Source organism: Patiria miniata, unplaced genomic scaffold, assembly GCF_015706575.1.
Source record: "Patiria miniata isolate m_02_andy unplaced genomic scaffold, ASM1570657v1 HiC_scaffold_18, whole genome shotgun sequence".
In the NCBI taxonomy this organism is placed as follows: Eukaryota; Metazoa; Echinodermata; class Asteroidea; order Valvatida; family Asterinidae; genus Patiria; species Patiria miniata.
In genome coordinates this window covers 12,562,171-12,581,952 of record NW_024037056.1, presented here as the reverse complement: position 1 = coordinate 12,581,952, position 19,782 = coordinate 12,562,171, and the positions used below count along the sequence as shown (strand labels likewise).

The 19,782-nt window shown below is 42.7% G+C and overlaps 1 protein-coding gene across 3 annotated transcripts; it reads left to right on the top strand.

The window, feature by feature from the left end:
* The first annotated feature begins 333 nt into the window (after nt 1-333).
* Nucleotides 334-19,662, top strand: LOC119724650. Of its 3 annotated transcripts, none has more exons than XM_038195798.1 (15): nt 334-2,088; nt 2,215-2,386; nt 2,742-2,915; nt 3,363-3,438; nt 4,292-4,431; nt 5,235-5,391; nt 6,416-6,460; nt 8,217-8,420; nt 9,166-9,578; nt 10,790-11,252; nt 12,524-12,778; nt 13,448-13,649; nt 14,391-15,408; nt 16,252-16,429; nt 18,022-19,662. In XM_038195798.1, the coding sequence occupies exons 1-15, from the start codon at nt 377-379 to the stop codon at nt 18,156-18,158; spliced, it is 5,346 nt and encodes a 1,781-aa protein (XP_038051726.1). In that variant the 5' UTR covers nt 334-376; the 3' UTR covers nt 18,159-19,662. The 3 variants fall into 3 exon arrangements, with proteins under 3 accessions (XP_038051726.1, XP_038051725.1, XP_038051727.1); XM_038195797.1 differs by having other exon boundaries at nt 3,363-3,468; XM_038195799.1 differs by lacking the exon at nt 6,416-6,460 and having other exon boundaries at nt 3,363-3,468.
* Nucleotides 19,663-19,782: the final 120 nt, after the last annotated feature.

Genomic DNA, 19,782 nt, shown 5'->3' with positions numbered 1-19,782 from the left:
CCTGCCAGTCATGCCAGTGGATATTTTGCCGTGACCGGCAATCATGGTAAAGTAATATAAGCTCGACTGCATCTGGCCGTACAGTACTATCGCAAGCTCTGTAGTACAGCCAGACAGCCAAAAGCTAAACTCTGACTCCTAGCCAGATGCAGTCGGGCTGAAGTAATACTTCCTAATGCAATTTTGCTATGAATGAGTCCTGATTGACTGTCCCCTAATGACTTGTGAACACCACCAGAAAAAAAAATGAGATTTGCCTGTGGCTACCGGCTGGACTAATGACTTAAATTGTCACTTACATATATCCTATTCTAATCTTTCCTTTATCAGTGGAATGTGATAACTGAACGAGGGGGACGCAGAAGTAACAAGGAAAATGGAGGAAGAATCAGGGGTATTGGGAGCTAGCGGGATGCTGAGACAATCTCCAAAAGACGAGGATGATGAAAAGACTGCAACATCGGAGAAGACATCCGAGGAGATCGATGTGGAAGGAGACTCTGATGACGAAGTCCAAGACGTCAGACCACCAAGCCAAGAACCTCAAGAACTTGAAGAAAAGCTTGAAGAGGCTGACAGGAGTTGTCCTACTCAAGAAGTTGCTGTTGATGAGAACTTTGGATCGGGTTCAGTGGAGAAACGCTCGGAGTCCGGATCCCCAACTGATCGACAAATTGAGAAACAAGTGTGCAGTCCTGTCGAAGAGTTACAAGCAGATGCATCGGACAAGAAACTAGCGAGTGGAAAAACTGAACAGAGTGTGGCATCCGAAGCTAAAAAAACCGAGGTTGAAAAGGATCACATACCAGAAAGCAAAACAACAGAGTTTTCAGAGAAGGTTCCTGAGTCGAGTTCGGGAGAAACTTTGAAGAATCCAGGTGATCAGCAAGATGTTGCTAAACCAGATAGTGATGTACTGACTATTCAGGAAGCACCAACTGTGGCTCAGGCTTCAGAAAAGATTGCTGAACGTAAAACAACTCACGTTCCTGAAAGCAAAACAACAGAGTTTCCAGAGAAGGTTCCTGAGTCGAGTTTGGGGGAAACTTTGAAGAGTCCCGATGATCAACAAGTTGTTGTTGCTAAAACAGAAAGCGATGTAAAGACTGTTCAGAAAGAACCAACTGTGGTTCAGGCCAAAGAAACGATTGCTGAACTTGAAACGAAGCAAATTGCCAAGACGCAGAAACTAAAGTCTTTCGAGGATGCTTTTAAAGCAAGTCTGGGAAAATTGAATATCGAAGTTCCTCGTCGGAAGACACTAATCAAGAGACCAGGAATTACCTTGAAGCCAGTTGATAGTGCTTCTCAAAGACCTCCGAGTGAGACCCAGCAGCAGCGCCCTAAAGACAGTGAAAGAATCACCGGTTTGACAGATAAAGGATTGAATGTGATGGTTCCTGAAAAGAATGAAACAGGTCCAAGTTCAAGCTCCAGTTCGGAAAAGATTCCAGGCGGCCGACCAAATGCTTCTCTAGATCTGACCAGCAGCCAGAAACCAGCCAGAGATAATCAGAAAATCGAGGAAGACACGTCCGACGATGAAGGTGATAACTCCAGGGATGTTGACAATTTCAGCTCTGACTCCTCATCAACCATCATCGACATCGAGATGGCCACCAAGGAATCCACAGAAGAGGAGATCCCAGGAAACCTGAACAAGTCTAGGTCAACGTTGCAAGATCAAAGCAGCAAAGAAGTCCTCACAGATGAGGTAGAGAAGGCCAAGAGCCGGGAATCCAATCCCACTTCTGACACCAGATCAAGACGTGAAGCCTCAGACAAACGGATGAGCTCATCAACAGTTCCTTCAAGAGATCACACACGTACGCGTACCATCCACAGAACACATAGAACAGGCGTTCCAACAAGTGTAGCTGACAAAAAGCAGGAGATAGGCTCCCCAAGCAACACATACCCAGAGAAGACCCGAGAGTTTTCAAGATTGAAAAGTGCCGCCAGGCTGCGTGAAAGATCCAAGAGCGACGAAAGCCAGAATGTCCTGGGCAAGAAGTACCGCATCTCCAAGCATGGGATCGTCCTGCAGCCTGGGATCAAACTGGAGGCCATGGACTATTCCAAAAAATGGTAAGAGCACTTAAAATTTGTACAGTTTGATGTAGTTATTACGAAGTAGTTACTCTGAGGTCTTGAAAATTCGATCTAAAATACGTAAGCCTGCGGCAGATTTTAACAACCTGCGACCTCTAACAGGTACCTTGCGAGGATCGTGAGCGTAGACGAGACAGATAGCACCGTCTTGATCCACTTTGCTGGCTGGAATTCCCGCTTTGACGAGTGGCTGGAGTTTGACAGCGACAGGCTGCGACCGATGGCCCGGGTCTCCGCCCGCCGGGAGACGGCTAAAGAAGTCAAAGCACTAGGGGTAAGGTCTTCAGAATCATCTCAAAATTATCGCAGGCAACAACATCTGAGGCGTCTATTGAGTAACCAGAACTGCTCAGGCAGGTTGGGGCCATGATAAAGTTATCCCGCAAGATTTGCCGGAAGTAAAGACCCTGTTAGTTCCTCATGCAAATTTCAGTGCAAAGTGAATTTGTTAGGCTAATGGCAAACATGACAATAAAACTCTAATTGTTGATGTCATAAAAGTCCGTTTACATTCATGTAAACTGAGCTAAATAGAGTTTCCCTAAGACAAGATGAATCTTTTGGGGAAAATGTCTCCACAACTTTTCTAGAGATTGTTATTGAGATGTCTGCTTCACATAATCCCATAGGGTTACAAAGTTGGCGATGAAGTTTTGGCCCGTTGGTCGGACTGCCGCTACTACCCAGCCAAGATCCTGGGAATCAAGACCAACGGCTCGTATCGGGTGCTGTTCTATGACGGGATTGAGAAGATTGTGATGGGAATCAACGTACGAGACATGCCCGACTCACTCAAATCACAGGTGAAATTTCTCTTTAGTTTTAGTATGTTGGTTTCGTATTAAAGCTACAGTCCATCAGCTATCCAAAATGTAACTGACAAAATTATTGTTGAAAGCGTACTTGGTTTAAAGATAGTAATGGGACTACACTCCCTGTGAAATGATTCTCTCTGGCAAGCTGTCATGTTGAAGAAAACAAGGAAAGAAGGAAATTTCCAACGATGTGTCTAAAGACGCATCGTTGGATATTTTCATTAGTAGTTCGTTTTTAATTTGGCAAAGTGCACTGAAGCATTGATATAATGCACATGCACGCGGTTGCTATAATTCGTCAGTTTAGTGCCCCGACATCGTGTAGCTGCATTCGGCTGAATGAGAACGTGTTCCTGATGCTGAATTGTGGTAGCTTCAATTTTGGTAGCACATGTATTTAAAATAAATCATTTTGGTTTTGTTTTCCTGTTTCAGCAATTCTTCAGCAACTTGGAGCACCAGTTCCGTGCCCTGCTGAACAAGAAGCGACGAGGCTCCAAGGATGCTGAGGGTAAATCTAAGGGAGGTCGATTATCCAAAGGTATCGATCGATATCATTATCGATGGACACACCATCAGGTCATTCCATAGACGCATCTTTAAATTCATCAGCTTTAGTCCATTGAGCTCCAATTTGGAAATTCTCGAGCTAAAGTTCAGTTGTGCGAAGACTGTTATTTTGAAAGACTTCTTACGAATTGCATGAAGATTTCGGAAACAATTTGCAGTGCGTAATTTGAGGATGCAAGGACTCCTAATAAATTCGGGCGATTCACAATGCAGTGCGCCACCAAGAGTTTGCCACGGAGAGTTCATTTTTCCTAGTGTATTTAGGGAGGTGGTCGACAAATTCGCAGCGCAGGACATGCAGAATTTTTTGTTTTTCTGGTCAGTAGTTTCATAAGTGCATAATTTGAGTACCTGTTTGCCTTTTCTTTTCTTTTTATCAATATGGTGTTTTTTGTAAGGCGGCAGAACGCGATGCCCCAATCTAAAAACAAAAATAGCTGTCTACGGACTACAAAAAGTTGTCTACGGACACTCATTTAAATGGGCCATGTTTTGTTGACCGTAAACTTGAAAATAAGGACTCTCCACGGCAAACTCTTGGTGGCGCACTGCATCGTGAATCGCCCGAATTGATTACCAGAGGAGTGAGCTTTTCATGTGCTGTTGCTCATTCGTGTAGTAAGCCATTGCAGCAAACATGGGACTTTCGCTTCAAGGGAATATACAACATTTGCTTTTGCGAAATGATTTGGGGAGATAGCATTTTATAGCAAATATTGTTACACTGACTTGTTGTACGACGTAGTAGAGCAAGGGTTAAACTCAAAGAATTTCTTTGTTTGATGCTTGTTTAGAATCGCCATCGAGTAGCAGGCCTGCCAGCCCCGTGCAGCAGCCCCAGAAGCGACGGCACCCATCAGCCTCCCAGACGCCAGCAACACAGCCGGCCAAGCGCAGTCGGCAGGACTCAGGCCGGCCCCAGAAACTACAGAAGGTAATAAACGTGTAGGAAGTTGATGCATTTGTTACTGGAATACTCTTCTGCCTTACAGTTTTGCTAGAAACCCTGCAACATGCCACACTTGTCAAAACGACAAGCCTTGCCCAGTGTAGCAAGATTTACCAGGTCAAAAGTCTCAAGGCCAAACTGCGTCAGAGTCTGTGGTCACCAAATGCAAACCTACGCCCTTTGCGGCGTTTGATATTTTATGGCACTAATTTCCAGTGTCTCAGAATTGGCCGTTTGTGCACTGGTGTTGATGCTCAGTGCAGCAAGGTTCCTCAGACTTTTGAACTTTTGAACGTTTGCAAAGTTTACATCAACTTATCTCAAGTCAATCACAAGATATTGACTAAAATCAAACGTCATCGAGATGAACTTTTACAGAGCTGTTTTTATCGTTTCGGTTTACAGTAACACCATGCGGTAATAACTACTGGTGCTCAGTAGATATTTAGTTCTGATAAGAACTTGTCCTGCTTATTATAAACTTTCGCTAAGTAGTTTTTAGTTCAGTCCAGTTCTAAAAGACAAGTTCTTAGAACTAAGCAGGACTGTTCTTATCCGAACTAAAAAGTACTTAGCGAAAGTTGATTATAAGCAGGACAACTTCTTATCAGAACTAAGTATCTGCTGAGCGACAGAAGTTTACCACATGGTGTTATCGCAAACCGAAACGATACTGATACTCCACCATGCAAAGCCTAAAGTCTTACAAAGCTGTTCTTGTTTTCACTTTTCATTCCTTATGTCTTGTGATCTAACTGCGATTTCTTAATAACATTTTGTTGGCCCAGGGGTATGTCATGACCACAGAGCCCATACCCCCCTCCCCCACCCTCCCCCAGGAACCGACAGACCTTCTCCCCTCCCCTACCTCGTCCGAGGCCAGCGAGTTGATGTCTGCCCTGGAGCACGGCTTAATGGGCAACAAGAAACGCTACCGTGAACCATGTAAGTTTCGCGACTTCATTACTCCCAAAGTCTCACTTACGTCTAACACCCACTACCATATAAACCTGCGACATAATAATGTCACGCTTTGTTATCATGAACGCTCGGCAAGTATACCGCTGGGCGGGTAACTCGATTACTCAAGTACCTTCGAGTAGTTTATGCTACTAGTTGTTCTACTCGTGGTTTTTCATCTACTCGAGTACTCGTCCTGGCGAGTACTCGAGTTTTATTTACTTTTGTTTCATTTTTCGTTTTCGATAACTGTATCCTGTAGTTTTTGTCGTTGTCTATATTTTTTTTACGAATACTTTTGAATTGTTTGCTGTTGATTCTGTTACATGAACCGAAAAAAAATTATCGGTTTTAAAATATTTACATTCGAAATTATACTAATCCAAAATATAATACAGTGTGTTTTAAAATGAATTTGACTTTAATAATATGGCTACAACATGCATTTATTTTTGGCGTGGATTTTTAATTAACATTCATGTTTTTGTGCACAATATGATATTTTTATAATCATTTGGACAATCATCCCATGATATTTTATTTTCAAAAATGTACTCATGACAAATTTGTTTTCATATTTTGTTTCTGCACTTTTTCCAATGCTGTGGTTTTTACTTGCAATTTCAAGGCTTCATAATGTTGCAAATAACAAGTTCGTTGGTTTGTGTATTAATTTTTAATTCATGATTCAGTAACCTTACACTCTTTTTTTGTACCGGGGTGTACGCCATTAATTATTTATAATAAGGATGGAGAGGACCAATTTGGAATGAGTACCCAAGTGCAGTTTTTACAATTTGGATCGATAGGCTTCTTGCCGCAATTTAACCAAAAGCAGGAAATTTTCAAGAATTACAACAAAACATGCAGAAGTATCACTGCACTTTTGTGAAAATATTCTTTTAAAATTTGGCGTCGAGCAAAAGAAGTAATAACACAAAGAGAATCGCAGAAGCATTTTCATCTTCATTTTAAAAGAAAAAGAACATTTTTGTTTTGCTTTTTTCAGTGATATTCGACAAAACCTCGGGACTCATCCGAGACCCCAGACGCAGTAAGTTGATTGGCTGTTTTTGATCACATGACAAGTAGTCTTGGAATAAACACACATTTATAGAAATGAATATTTCGACAAAAAGTAAAAATATCTTTGGTGGTAAATTAATTAGATTGGTCATAGGTGTAGCTGGAATTTAGTGTCAAAACCAGAAGTGTGAAGATTTTGGGGGAGATATTTTTAGTTTTCAGTTAAAATTAGGAAGTTGATGTCATTGCGTAATTATTTCTTGATTTATTTTTGCATGCTTGCATGAAATGTTATTTTGTTTATTTTGTTGCAAGGGAAGAATTGTTTTTTGCATGCCGTATTTAAATTGAAATATTTGCCCAAAAAAATGAGCTTGAGCTTTAAAAAAAAAAGACATTAAATGTCCCCTACTGTTACGCACAGCCTTATATAGTTTGCAACAACGTCAAGTACCCGGAGGCATGAGGTATTGGCCTGCATGACGGTTATAGATAGGCACCTGACTATTTTATAGGCAAGCCACATAGCCACATAGCGTGTTTGAGGCTATGGCCATGATTGTTGCCATTAGTGCTGCACTGTAACTAGCCAAAGCCAAAACACATGTGTGCTCACTTTTATACATTTCGCCTGGTTTTTGTCAAGAATACTTTAAAAAAATGGCTATGCATGATATACAGTAATATCCTTTCAAAGGCATTATCGTAACAGAAATAGTACCCAACCCAAGCGATATTACTTAATTTATGAAATTTCATGAAATTTTGAAACAGTAACTACATTAGTATGATTTTTACTATATTCTCAGATGAATAATATACTCCCTCCAACTAGTGGTAATCCCAAAAGAGCTTGGCATAGACCTGGACAACAAAACATGCCATAGTTAAGCACTAGTGCCCTCATAGCTGGTCAATATATAAATCACATGTTTTCGGAAATTACTATATTCCTTCCGACCAGTGGTAGCTCCAAAACAGCTAGGCAAGACCTGGACAACAAAACATGCCATAGTTAGGCACTAGTGCCCTCATAGCTGGTCAATATATAAATCATATATTTTCACACATAACTATATTCCTTCCAACCAGTGGTAACCCAAAGAGCTTGTAATAGACCTACGTAGACCATACAACAAATGCCATAGATGAGCACTAATGCCCTCATAGCTGGTCAATATATAAATCACTTTAACACATTACTATATTCCTTCCTACCAGTGGTAACCCCTAAAGAGTTTGTAATAGACCTTGACCACAACAATGCAATAGGTGACCACTAGTGCCCTCATTCCCAGTCAATATAAATAATGACTTCACACGGCGTATTTTTTCACACATTACTATATTCCTTCCCGTCAGTGGTAGCCCCCTAAGAGTTTGTCATAGACCTTGACCACAACAAATACAATAGATGACCACTAGTGCCCTCATTTCCGGGCAATATAGATAATGACTTCACAAGGCGTAATTTTTCACACATAACTATATTCCTCCCATCATTAGTAGCTCCCAAAGAGCTTGTCATAGACCTTGACCACAACAATGCAATAGATGACCACTAGTGCCCTCATTCCCGGTTAATATAAATAATGACTTCACAAGGAGTAATTATTCACACATAACTATATTCCTCCCATCATTAGTAGCTCCCAAAGAGCTTGTCATATATCTTGACCACAACAAATGCAATAGATGACCACTAGTGCCCTCATTCCCGGTCAATAAAAATAAAACTTCATCAGGCGTATTTCGTTCACACATTACTCTATTCCTCCCATCAGTTGTAGCTCCCAAGGAGCTCGTTATCGACTTGGACCACAACAAGTACAAGTGCGAGGTCCCAGATTGTGGCAAGGCCTTCCGCAAAGCTAGCCTGCTGGAGTACCACAACAAGTACTACCACATCAACAAACCGGCAACTAGCACCTCAGCGATGACTGCCGCAAAGAACGCTGTGACCCGAAGCCGTAAGAGACTCTCGACGTGTAAGCGGACATTTTAAGAAAACCAAAATGGCATAGCATAAATTCTTCACTTTTGGATCATTTTCTCCAGTTTTTTTATCGTGCTATCTATCTTGATTGAACATAAGGGTGTAGAATTCCTATAATTGCAAGATGTCCTTTTTTCAATTTTTAATTTTTTTAAATTTTTTTTATATATTTTAAAATTGCAACAAACATTTCTGACCCGCATTCCATGTATACTTTGCTTGCATTTTCTCAAATATCCTTCCAAAATGTCATAACCCACTTTAATTATACACCTGTGGAAAATAGCAGAATGTTTGGAATATCCGAAAATATGAATGTTTAATGCACTATTGATATTCATATGCTCTTTATATGGATATTCCAAAATGCAGTTCAATTGAATTAAAAGTATGCTTTTTAGTTGCGATAGTTCAATGTATTAAATTTCATGTGACACTGATTGTCAGTGTTGTGGTACTCGTACTCGAGTAAATATTTTGGTACTCATGTACTCTCGTACTTATGGGGAAAAATATTGCCTCATGACAAAATAGTCATACTCGTACTCATACTCATGGCAAAGTACTCATACTTGTACTCACTGAAATGTACTACAACACTGCTGATTGTGACTAAGTATCAGAAGCTTGTGCTAAACACATTTTTTTTTAAAGCAGCTCCATCTAATTTGTCCAGGACTTGATTTAAACCCCAAGCTTATTTTTGTCTACGTTTGTTACTTTTTTATATGCCGTAGCTGCCATGGCACCCGGCAGTAGCAAGATGCGACGCACGGAGAGCTTGGACGTGTCGCCGGCCAAAATCACCAGCCGCCCCATGCGCGCATCGGCCCCCAGCATCATGACCGCTAGCTACAAGCGCCCCCTACCCTCGCCGAAGCTGGAGAGTCCAGCAGAAACCGCACGGCCTCCGAAGACCATCCCCATGAGCAGTCAGTTTCTGAAGAAACCAGAGGTCAAACAGCCTTTGCCGACTCTCCGGAGCGAGCGGCCGGCTGTCAAGCTGGATCCTGCGCCACCGCCGCCGATGGCGCCAACGTTGCCTGCGCCCAAGACCCAGGGGTCAGAAGTCATAGCAAAGGTCGTAGAGAGGTCACGGAGGGTCTCGGGGTCGTCGGTGAGCAAAGAGGACAAGCCAAGTACAAGCAAGGTAAATTTAGACATGTTAATCCTTGAGCTGCTATCCGCTCCGTTCACAAGTACCCCCTCACTGGCAAAGAAAGTACAGTTGGGGGTGACCGACCGACGCCATCTTGCCTGACTGCAATTTTGCCGCTACGCGCGGCCGTACCACTGCGTGTACATAGTACAAATCCCCTGGTGTACGTGCATCACACTCAAGGAACGGTGCACGTCAACCAGCTAAATGTCCTGCCCATGGGACGTCATTGCTAGGTTAAAGGGCGCCCTCTTTGGTTGGCACACGGAGCCCATACCTTTCAAAACACTTTAAACCCTCCTAAGTGGGAAGTCAATACTCGGAACGAATTATGTAAAACCCTGCAGGTTAGTTTCAGGTGAAGGGATATGAAGTGTTCAAGTAACTGTGTCACACACAGAGAGTCACTCCACAGAAAACAGCACTGTGGAGAGCAGTGAAGCGTGACCGAATCTGCCTGCTTGCCCTGAGCTTAACCACGCAAACGAATTGTGCAGGGATTTGAAAAGTTATCCGTGCTCCACAGAAGATTAACACCACAAGTGTGGGTACGAACTCAAACTCAAAATTGCTTTTCAAAAACTCTTAACTCAAAATTAGTTTTGCAAAACTTGGAGGTTTGTGAAGTGCAGAAGACTAGAAGGGTTAACCAAACCCTCCTCAATCCTCCAAAATTCTCTTGGCGGTTTTGGAGGATTTTTGAGGATTAAGGATGAATGGTGTTTGAGAAACATGAGGATTTTGGAGGATTGAGGATGAATGGTGGTTGACCCTGAGGATTTTGGAGGATTGGAGATGAATGGTGTTTGAAGATGAGGATGATTTTGGAAGATTGAGGATGAATGCATTTTTTTGAGGCAGGACTGTCTGATGATTTTGAACGATTGAGGCGCTGGGTATCCTTCATTTGAACATGAGTGCAAAATTTTGGAGGATTTTGGAGGATTGAGGATGGTTTTTAGCAAAAAGGCCCTAGGGGGTTAGAGTTTTGCCAAGGAGAATGCCCATGTTTACTGCATGTACATTACTTCAAGGTTGAGCAGCCACACACGCCAAGAAATGCTGAGCTAATTCTATGATAAGCAAATAAACAATCACCCTCTAGATCGTCTAGATCGATTTTCCAAAAGCTTGTCTCTTAGGGAGACCCGTTAAAAGTTACAGTTCTTCAGTTTTTTCCTCAAAATCTGGTTTTTTTTCAGTGGGAGGTTGTCACAACTACCATCGTAGAGAAACCCGAAGCCCCGCCAAAAGCAGCAACTCCAACACCGGAAGTGAAAATTAAAACCGAGCCTGGGGTTGCGCCGCCCGCTCAGAAACCAGAGACCAAATTGGAGGAGAGTGGCACAACAAACAAAAACACTGAGGTCAAAGGGCAAATACAAGCTCCGACAGAGGTCACAGAGGTCGCGGCCGTGAAGGCGGAGGTCCCGAAGAAAGCGCGGCGAAACAAGCCGCACAAGAAGCACAAGCGGCACAAGGCGCGGGGCCGGGACCGGCGCTCGCGGGAGCAGAGCCGTAGCGAGCGGCGACGCGCGGCCGAGCGAGCCAAGCAGCGGCGGCTGGAGCAGAGGCAGTTGAAGGAACAGTTTGAGGCATCGGCAGCCGCGGCGCAGAAGCCAGAAGACGTGACGGAATGGACGGCTAAATATCTACCCATCACCAGTAAGTTGAACTCTAATGCTTGATTGAATCCTGTTGCTAGAAATCTGACATGTATAATTGAGATCGACCTGGTACCAGTCATTTTTATAAGCAGTATTTAACACAGGACATTTTGGTTGGTTACCCGTATTTTCTTAACCAGTCTTTAAAAGCTATGTGGAGCAACTTTCAGCACTTTTTGAAGGGGAAAATTTCAATAGCCCTGCTATGCACAGAATTCTTTGAATGTTATTCAGTCTTTACAGCGCCTGTGCAAAAAAATCTGCGCTAACCATGTAAGAACAGTATCCGCTCCGTTCACAAGTACCCCCTCACCGGCAGAGGAAGTACAGTTGGGGGTGACCGACCAACGCCATCTTGCCTGACTGCAATTCATTTGCCGCAAAGCGCGGCCACTGCGTGTACATAGTACAAATCCCCTGGTGTATGTGCGTCACACACAAGGAACGGTGCGCGTCAACCAGCGAAATGTCCCGCCCATGGGACGTCGTTGCTAGGTAAAAAGGCGCCCTCTTTGGTCGGCGCACGGAGCCCAAACTAGGTTTGATCCACAGTTATATTAAAAAGCTAGAGAGCAGACTCGCTATATGTAGACGCGCAGACAGGGACTCGCAGCGGCCATTTCCTAAGTTGGCAAAAACGCATAGAGTTGTAATTGGAACATCCTACAACGATTGTAAATACCCGGATGTACCCACTTTCAGTGCATTTTGTTTTGCCCACTTAGAATTAGGCCAAAATAAATAATAGTTCTGCTTCCGGTTTCCCTACCTACCCTATTCTATTTGTTTATGGGAAAAATGAAGAAAAAACACCCGAAACCATCAATTTCTACCTTTTACCCTTGACTACACGCGGACGCCTCCATGTGATCGTACACACACAAAATTGGCGAAAATATATATTTTTTTGGCCTTATTAACCATTTTGCACTTACCGGTACATACATGTTCAAACAAAGGATACCCACTGCCTGAGTCCTTTAAAGTCCTTCAAAAACAGCCTTGCCTCGCAAAATGCATTCAGCCTCAATCCTCCAAAATCAACCGATACTGAATGTCCCTGTGCCCTAAATCCTCCACAATCCTCCAGAATTGTATGTTGCATTCAGCCTCAATCCTCCAAAATCCTCCAAAACCACCCAGAGGACTTTGGAGGATTAAGGAAGGTTAGTGCTAATTTTTGTAACAGAGTATTTTTTTTAAAATTATATTTTGTATACATTTCATCTGTTAACAAATGTTCTTTTATTTTTTATTTTATTTTTTTAGCTGGCAAAAACGTCACCCAGTCCCCGGCCCAAAGTTCAGACGACCCCGCTGCCAAGCCAGAAGCGGTGGACTCTTCCACTACAGAGGATGGGGGTCCCCGAGACATGATCAGCTGCATCTGTCGCAACCAGGAGGAGGAAGGGTTCATGATCCAGTGCGAGACGTGCTACGGTTGGCAGCACGGCCGCTGCGTGGGGCTGACCGAGCACACCGTACCCAAGCAGTACATCTGCAGCTTTTGCATCTACCCGGAAAGTAAGTCTGTTTTCCTTGAAATGTGCGAGGGATCTTCCTGTCGAGGAGATGTTGGTTTTATTCTTCAATAGAATTTGACGAGTAGTTTTCTCTACAAAACCGGAACCTTTAAAGGGAATGTACATCATTGGCTTTCACTGTAATTTTCAGAAATGAACTATTTGAGGGGTTAGTATAATAGATCAAAATATTGTTACACTGACGTGTTTGAAGTTTTGTGTCCGAAAATGCTAAAAAAAACCAAGAAAAACAAAACTGTTCAAGTAGTCTGGTTCCCTGACTCCACTAAAGATGAAATGGATCAATTTATAGATGCCGGAAAATTGTAAGGTACCGGTAAGGGAACCTGTCTAGATGGCCTGCACTTATTCATGAACATGTAACCAATAGCAAACACAATTTGAACTGAAACAAATGGTAAATATGAAGCAGTAGTTGAACAATAATTAGGTGTTTCCAACGGTGGTCGGCCGACCACCGTTGGAAATGTATACAAAAATACCATTTTCTTGAAAATGACTTCACACCAGGTGCCGTAATTTTACAGAATGCTTGTGACTGTCACTTACCAACATCCTAGTAAGGTATTTCGTAAAAACTTGGTAGTTTTATTTTTCGATGTTTGCAAATGTTGCATATTCCCTTTAACCATCTTCTTCCATTTTACAGATCTGCGGACGCACGCCAGACACCGCTACGACCAGGAGTGGTTCCGCACAGGCAGGCTGCCTACCCTCACCCAGCCCGCGCAGCCTGAGGAGGAGTCCAGCGACCTGACCGACTCCATGCTGAAGACACACCAGCTCATGGCCGACATGATCAACGTGACAGAGGCGCTGGACGGACTGCAACGCAAACTGGAGATTCTCAAGTAAGTTAAAATTCAGTTTTCCAAAGGTTTACCACATTCTGAATAAAGTTATTCTACATGGTTTGAATGTAACTGTTTTTGAATGAACACCACTTGTTGAATTAAAAGTGTTGAATTAAAATGTTTTTAGTTGAGTTAAATTTGTGAGTTAATAAGCCGGAAGTCTAGAATTTTTTTTATCCAAAATTTGAGAAGAATCATCAATTCACAGTCTTAGTCAAGTCCTCATGAGTAGCCGAAAGTCAAATATGAGGCATCGCAAATCATCATGCCATTGTAAGTTGTCACAAGTCAATCACAAGCTAACCAGTACAAGCCAATCACAAGTCAATTTACATGTCTATAACATGCAAACACGAGTCATACCAAGCCAATCACAAGTCATCATAAGCCAATCAGAAGTCAATTACATGTCCATCACATGCAAACACAAGTCATCACAAGCCAATCACAAGTCATCACAAGCCAATCACAAGTCATCATAAGCCAATCACAAGTCATCACAAGCCAATCACAAGTCATCACAAGCCAATCACAAGTCATCACAAGCCAATCACAAGTCATCACAAGCCAATCACAAGTCAATAACATGTCTGTCACATGCAAACACAAGTCATCACAAGCCAATCACAAGCCAATCATAAGCTTATCACAATCACTTCGTCTCAAGTCAAGTGACAATCTACTGATAGGAATTGTGAAAAGGCATTAAGACTATACAATTTGCACAATTATGTTCAGGAGTGACAACCACCCCGACCTGAAGCTGTGGTCCCACCACTGGGGACTGAAGGACGAGAGCACCCCCCTGGATGACTCCGCCCACTCCCAGCAGCTCCAGACCAGCCTGGAGGAATCGGACATCCACCTAACGTCGGCCGACACAAGCGCCCTCACAGAGTCCATGCGAAGCGACGTCGTCATTGACAGCATTGCCGCGGAGGAAGTGGTCATGGAAGTCGCGGGCACGGGTACCAGTGATGCCAACGTGGAGAGTGGTAGCTCTGCTGTCGGTAACCGGCCAGATGGTGGAGTCGCTTGCGAGATGGGTCAGCCACAAGAGGGCGACAAACCAATGGACGGACCAAATTCCCCCGGCGCTTCTATCCAAACCTCGATCCCGGAAACCAGAAATCAGGACCCACAAAAGTTCGGCTCAGACTCTGTTGACACTGAAGCAAGCCCAATGGAAGTTGATACTGATAAACCACTGGAAACAAGTCTATCAATGCAAGCTACCAAATCGAAAACGGAACAAAATATCGAAGTCGGTGGCGGTGTGCCTATCGTCCCAGACAACAGCGCCCCCATGAGTTCAAAACCACAGGAATCACAAGCAGAAAGCGCACCCGCTGAAAAATCAACAGCGTGCATTGTCCCAGACCCAGAACCCTCCACCACCCAAGGAGCAAAGGGTGGGGTCACCAATGAAGGCGGGAAACCGGGGATACCGGTGCATGATGGCAAACTGGACAGTACAGCAAAGAATGTGATAAATGATAAGACCGATTTGGCGAAGAACGCACCCACCATTGACGAAAGCGGCATTCCGATTCAGACCACAGAAAAGAAAGACTCAGTTACCGGTGAACAAGGGGAACTGGGCGCACCAAAGCATCATGGGAAGGCAGACGGCGTTGCCAAGCAGCAGGCACGAACTGATGGGAATTCCTCGGATGACGAACCTCTCATCAAGTACTCCAAAAAAACAGCTACATCCAGCGAGACAGAAAGTGAAAGTACATCGACGGCTGCTAAGGTTCGTAAATGGCGCCCTCCGTTGCTCGGATTTCACTAGTTAAGTTATCCAACGCAGTTATAACTTTTGTATCTCGCACATCTGAGCCCTATGTCATGGGCCAAATTTCATAGAGCTGCTTAAGCAGAAAATTTGCTTAAGCACGAAAAAACATTGCTTAGTAAAATTAGGTTACCAGCCAAAACTCCATGTGATGTACATTGCTTGTGACTGGTATTTAGCTGTTGTTTACTTAGCATAACAATCGCATGGAGATTTGGCCGGTAACCTGATTTTATTAAGCAAGACGTTTTTGTGCTTAAGCAAATTTTGTGCTTAAGCAGCTCTATGAAATTGGCCCATGGAGTTGATTGGCAGTATATACTGCTTAGAAAATTTTGTTGGTAAGCAGGAACTGGATGGGAACCAGCCACAAGAGATATATGTCACGCAGCATTCTGGCTGGTAACCTGTTGTTGCTATACTTTACTGTGCTTAGCAGATTTATGTGCTCACCAACTTAGCACACTTTTCTGCTGACAGAAGTTTTGTCATTTTCGAAGAAATCGTCAGACGAAAAGCACACTTACGTGCGCTTTTTACACTTCATTTTCAGAATGTGCTTTAAATTACCGCGCAAGTTCATTATGCTACACTGTTATAAACATATTTTTTCTGCTATATAGTTGGTTTTACAATTTTCACAAATTTCTTCCAACTTAAACAGCCAAAATTGGTTTCGTCTCTTGCAACAGGACTATCACTTGCCTTTTTCTGTGTTGAGTAGTATTATGAAGGATAGTGCCAACAAATTGTGAGCGCTATAAACACTTTACATGTATTTTATGTTTTCTTTTGCTACAGACCACGACACCGCCTCTGCCCCAGCCAAGCCCGGCGGCAGTGCCTGTTTTGGTAGACATCTCCTCTAGTGGTCAAACCGTGCCAGCCAGCATCTGCAAGCTGAATCTCTTCAACCACATCGTGTGCGTGGAGGAGGAACTCAAACGCCGCATGGACTATGTGGAGGAACAAATTGAAGGTATGAACGACCAATTTCACAAATCTGGGCTTTGCATTCAGCTTCGGATCTCTCCCTGGCTCCAGAATCGCTCAGAGGCCTTCACTGTCCAAACCAATTATACCTCGAATTTTGATCACATAAAGGATAAATAGGATTAACCCTAACAGTCCTGAATCCTCCAATTTCAATATAATTTTGCACACCCCCTAGTGAGTTAGGGTTAAATGTTTTAGAAGCGGAAACTTGGACCCGTTTTTAAGCTGGAATCTCGAATAATGAGTCCTTAAAATCATAAATTGCTGGGGCAATTTTGGGCGGCTCAGGGAGTAACAGGCAGGGCAGTTTGGGATGGTAAAAGGGACTAGTGGTACAGCAGAATAGCGACTTGTAAACTCTCCCGGATCCGAAGCTGAAATAAACCCTAGGTTTAGACAAAGCCACACTACTCCCCATAGACTGTGTGCTGACCCATTTAGGACACTTTATCAACTATCCGGCCAAATTCACATGCAGTAGACCTTTATTGTGCTGCCGCCATTCCAGTCATGTTCCCTGTATCCGATAACAGTACTGAATGATAATGTTTTTTGTGCAAAACGGAACCAGACTATTTTTCCTTCCAGCCTCGTTTTGGTTACGCTGATTTGAATGGGAAACAAAATCAAGATGGCCGCAACATGATTATGGTCTATTTTATCAAGAGAGCCCACTGGCAAAATAAAAATGATAATGTACATAATAAACAATGCAAGCACTTCACTTCGGCTGTAATGAGCCGGAAGTCGTGAAATGAAGTCCAACCAAGAATTTTTTTTTTTCCAGCACTTAGTTCATTGTGCTTTACTAAAATTGTTGAAGTAAAAAAAGTTACATTAGGCCAAAAAAATAAATAAGTCAGTCTCTGGTCAGCGCGCGCATCGATCTTTTTTTTTCCAAAATGTTCCGCGGTAGCTCCAACAGCGCCCTCTATTTCCGCACCTCCTCAATTTTTTTTACCAAAGAGCACCAAGGAATGGGAAATTGCACCAAGGCAAATGGTCGAAAGCCCGCGTGGCCGCGTCAATTCCGGAACTTTGGTCTGACCAGAGACCAAATATATATTTTTTTTGGCCTTAAAGTGTTACCCACTCTGATCCATATAATATTCATGAAAAAAAGTAAGACTGCTGCAAACTGCTTACTGACTGGGTGGACCTGAAATATATAAATCTTAAAATTAATGTGGCCTGACGTTGCGAACTTAGCAAGTTCTTCTTCAGAGGCTAAAACAGAAATGACAGAGGCACATACATTAACAAGGGGGTGCACACAAACATGCAGGGCTGAAAGAAGAAACACAAAAGGAGGATTAGGTGTGAAAGGTGTGGAAAGATGCAGGGGAGGGTGGATGAGAGAACAAAGAAACAAAGGGAGATGGCAAACCACAAGGGGTCTGGTGTGAACAGGGGAGGGACCAGAAAGGGGAAGGATCAAAGGTCACAGGGAGTGGGAACGGACAAAAGAGTGTGGGAGTATAATATTCATTTGATGTTTGTTTTAAGAGTTCATCATCCAGATTAACACTAAAATAGCTGTTCAGTTTTCAAACTGTATAATGTTTCCATTTTCAGCACTGGAGCTCGCATTCAACCAATCAGCTGGCAGCAAGGATTCACCTTACGTCCCACCAGACTCCCTGAAGATGAAACAAACCATCAGCACCCTCATGGTCGATCTCGAGCGAGTCAACAAACTGGTATCGATTTGAAAAAAAAAAAAAGACTGTTCCTTTGGGTTAAGCAGAAGAAATTTACAAGCAAAAGAGACTAGACAAGTCTAGTAAAACTGGTCCAGACCAGTTTGGTCCTAGGGATCTAGGTAGTCGAGTGAAAATTTTAGGCCGGGGGAGACTTATACAAGTCTAATTCACAAGCGACAGTGAGTCGGTGAGATATGTACAAAGAGAACTGTAGGCCAGCCCTCTGGGACCAGCAAAGTGAAACATTTGGGCTAACGTGAGACTTATGCAAGTTTATTTCACAAGTGACAGTCAGTTAGCCAGTCAGCCAGTCAGGTACACAAAGTGATGTAGGCTCGCCCTTTCTGGGACTAGGAAAAACACTACAATCAGTTCAGCTCCTACATCAGAAGACAGATTACAGTTGGTCACTGGACGTTTTACCTACTATTTACCATTTTTGTGCATACAATTTAGAACTGTTTGTTGGTTGTGCTTCATCTTTTGCCAGAGCAGTTTTTGTATCAATATTTTCACCCTCCATATATTTAATAGTCACATCAGCTGTAAATGTCATATTTCAAAGTCATACATGAACAGAAAGACAATGTATTCATTGTATGTTTTATTGAAACAAATATTTATTTGGTTGTTCCAGGCGTTGGTCATACTAAAAAAATACTGTCATGTCATTAATATTCATCATGGGAGCATAGATATATGAATATGCATGAGGCTGCTTTGAATAGATTCAACACATTATTACCAAAATGAACATTAACAAGTCAAGTATCTTTTACAGAGACAAAACAGTTGTAATTATCCTGAAATATTTAACAGATCTGATTTTTGTTGTGCGGCTTTTCAGTTTCAGGAATATAGAAAAAAGTCCCCTGAACTACCAATGGAACATTCCAGATTTGGTTATAAGCCCCGCCCACCCTTGGTTTGTCCATGGTGACCTGATTGAAAGTCTTGACCTGATTGGTCAATGCACACGGTTTGATTGACAGACAGGAAGGGTCCATTGATACACAAAATTCAAAACAGAAAACTCTCAGAAAGTTTGTTATACCGTATTTAGACAAGTTTAGGTACAGCTTATCTTTACCACTTACGATGTTCTTGCAGATCTATGCATGTATACGAAAACGTTGAATGCTCTATGTACCGACACCCCTATGTTCCGACGACCTGCACATAAGATTGTGTTACTCCCGGTTAGGGTTAGGGATAGGAATATGTGCAGTCAAAACATAGGGGTGTCCGAACATAGGTGTGTCGGAACATTGGTGTGTCTTACCCACAAAAACTATGTTATTTACAAGTAGTTGTTCACTCAAGTTATTTGAAAGTTTACATGTAAATATTTAAAAAGGTGTTAATTTCTTGTTTTGGGGATATGGAGTAATATACAGGTAAATATGAGCATTAGGTTTTTGTAAAATACATGATATACATGTAATGTACAATCATGGTAATAACAAGGGGTTCAATAAAAAGACTTTGTTCTTTCGAAAACAAATAGTCTAAATTTGTTCTTATTGACTGTGATATGTGGTTATTTATCATGTGACCCACACGTGACAATGCCTTACTTTGCATTCCAACTCATGCAAATTTTCCACTTTTTTTATCAATGAAAGTATCAGAA

What these genes read in the sequence shown, in the direction of transcription:
- LOC119724650 (XM_038195797.1), top strand. Translation starts at nt 377, where the DNA reads ATGGAGGAAGAATCAGGGGTATTGGGAGCTAGCGGGATGCTGAGACAA. An exon ending in GGGAGGTCGATTATCCAAAG is followed by an intron (nt 3,469 to 4,291) that starts GTATCGATCGAT and finishes ATGCTTGTTTAG; the next exon opens with AATCGCCATCGAGTAGCAGG. An exon ending in GAAACGCTACCGTGAACCAT is followed by an intron (nt 5,392 to 6,415) that starts GTAAGTTTCGCG and finishes TGCTTTTTTCAG; the next exon opens with TGATATTCGACAAAACCTCG.